This window comes from Parasteatoda tepidariorum, unplaced genomic scaffold (assembly GCF_043381705.1).
Source record: "Parasteatoda tepidariorum isolate YZ-2023 unplaced genomic scaffold, CAS_Ptep_4.0 HiC_scaffold_9329, whole genome shotgun sequence".
Classification (NCBI taxonomy): Eukaryota; Metazoa; Arthropoda; class Arachnida; order Araneae; family Theridiidae; genus Parasteatoda; species Parasteatoda tepidariorum.
The window spans coordinates 1,489-2,724 of record NW_027261961.1 but is presented as its reverse complement, the minus strand read 5'-3'; the positions used below and the strand labels follow the sequence as shown (position 1 = coordinate 2,724).

Here is a 1,236-nt window from a genome sequence, read left to right as displayed (position 1 = left end):
AATTAAAATTAAATAATTAAAAGTTACATTAAATAAAAAAAGTATATCTCGCCGACGATTGCGAGTGAGAAAAATATGTTTAACAGATGGACAACATTGCGTGAACAAACTTGTGCGTGAATGTTTAGATCTTAACAAAACTACAGTTCACTTCAGTTCAAAGTTCGGTTAGTAGAAGTTGAAGTATCATAGTCTCATTTCACAACTGCGTCAGGGGGCAGTTGTTGTTTGGGAGTTTGACTCAGTAGTGAGGATACTGCAGTACCCCCTCCTAGTGTAACGTTACTTGAAACGTGTATGCTTAGCCTTGTCCTCTGCATGCTCAACATTAGTTGTTGTTGGCTCAGTAATTTCCGGAGGTGGGCTAGGATGGTTGGTCACAGGCTCTGGTTCTGACTCTGGAATGTTCAAGATGTAGACTGGCTTTAGTCTGTCTATGGTCACAAACTTGGATTTGTTGCCGACTTGAACTTTGTATACTTTGTCTGTTCTTTCAAGTACCTCGAAAGGTCCATCGTAAGCTGGCTTAAGTGGCGGTTGAACAGCATCGTGTCGGATGAAAACTTGCTTGCACTATTTGAGGTCGGTCGAGATGAATGTTCGGCTCTTGGTGTCATGATTCTTGGTTGGTGAAGGGGACAATTTTGTCATGTTTTCTTTTAGGCGCTGCACAAATTCACTGGCATAGAAATCCTTTGGTGTTGGCATTAGAAATTCTCCCGGTAACTTCAAGGCAGTTCCGTAAACCAGTTCAGCTGTTGTAGCCTTTATGGATTCCCGGAATGCAGAACGCATTCCCAATAATACTGTGGGTAAGACCTCTGTCCAACGATCAGTTAGATGAGCTTTTAATGAGGCTTTTAATGTACGGTGCCAATTTTCAATCAAGCCATTAGAAAAGGGGTGATATGCCGTCGTATGGATGTGTTTAATGCCTAATAATGTCATTAACGATTTAAATAGTTGACATTCAAATTGTTTACCCTGATCTGTTGTCACTATTTTAAGAATGCCAAATCGGGCGATCCAACTTTCGTATAACGCACTAGCCACTGTTTCGGCCTAAATGTCTGAAATCGGACGAGCCTCAACCCGGTTCTAGGAAAAAAAGGTACCGGAAAAAAGGTCCCGGAGAAAAAGGTACCTGGAAAAAAAGGTCCCGGAAAAAAAGGTCCCCGGAAAAAAAGGTCCCGGTAATAAAGGTACCTGTGTAGAGAAAATATTTGAAATGAGAAG

At 41.4% G+C, this 1,236-nt stretch overlaps 1 protein-coding gene across 1 annotated transcript; it reads right to left on the bottom strand.

Moving 5' to 3' along the window:
- Positions 1-286: 286 nt before the first annotated feature.
- LOC122273830 (uncharacterized) lies at positions 287-948 on the bottom strand (the record flags this gene model as incomplete). Its single annotated transcript, XM_043057826.1, has 2 exons — positions 673-948; positions 287-573 (listed from the first exon to the last, which is right to left on the bottom strand). Coding segments are annotated over exons 1-2 (563 nt in total), but the record flags the coding sequence as incomplete, so codon positions are not given.
- Positions 949-1,236: the final 288 nt, after the last annotated feature.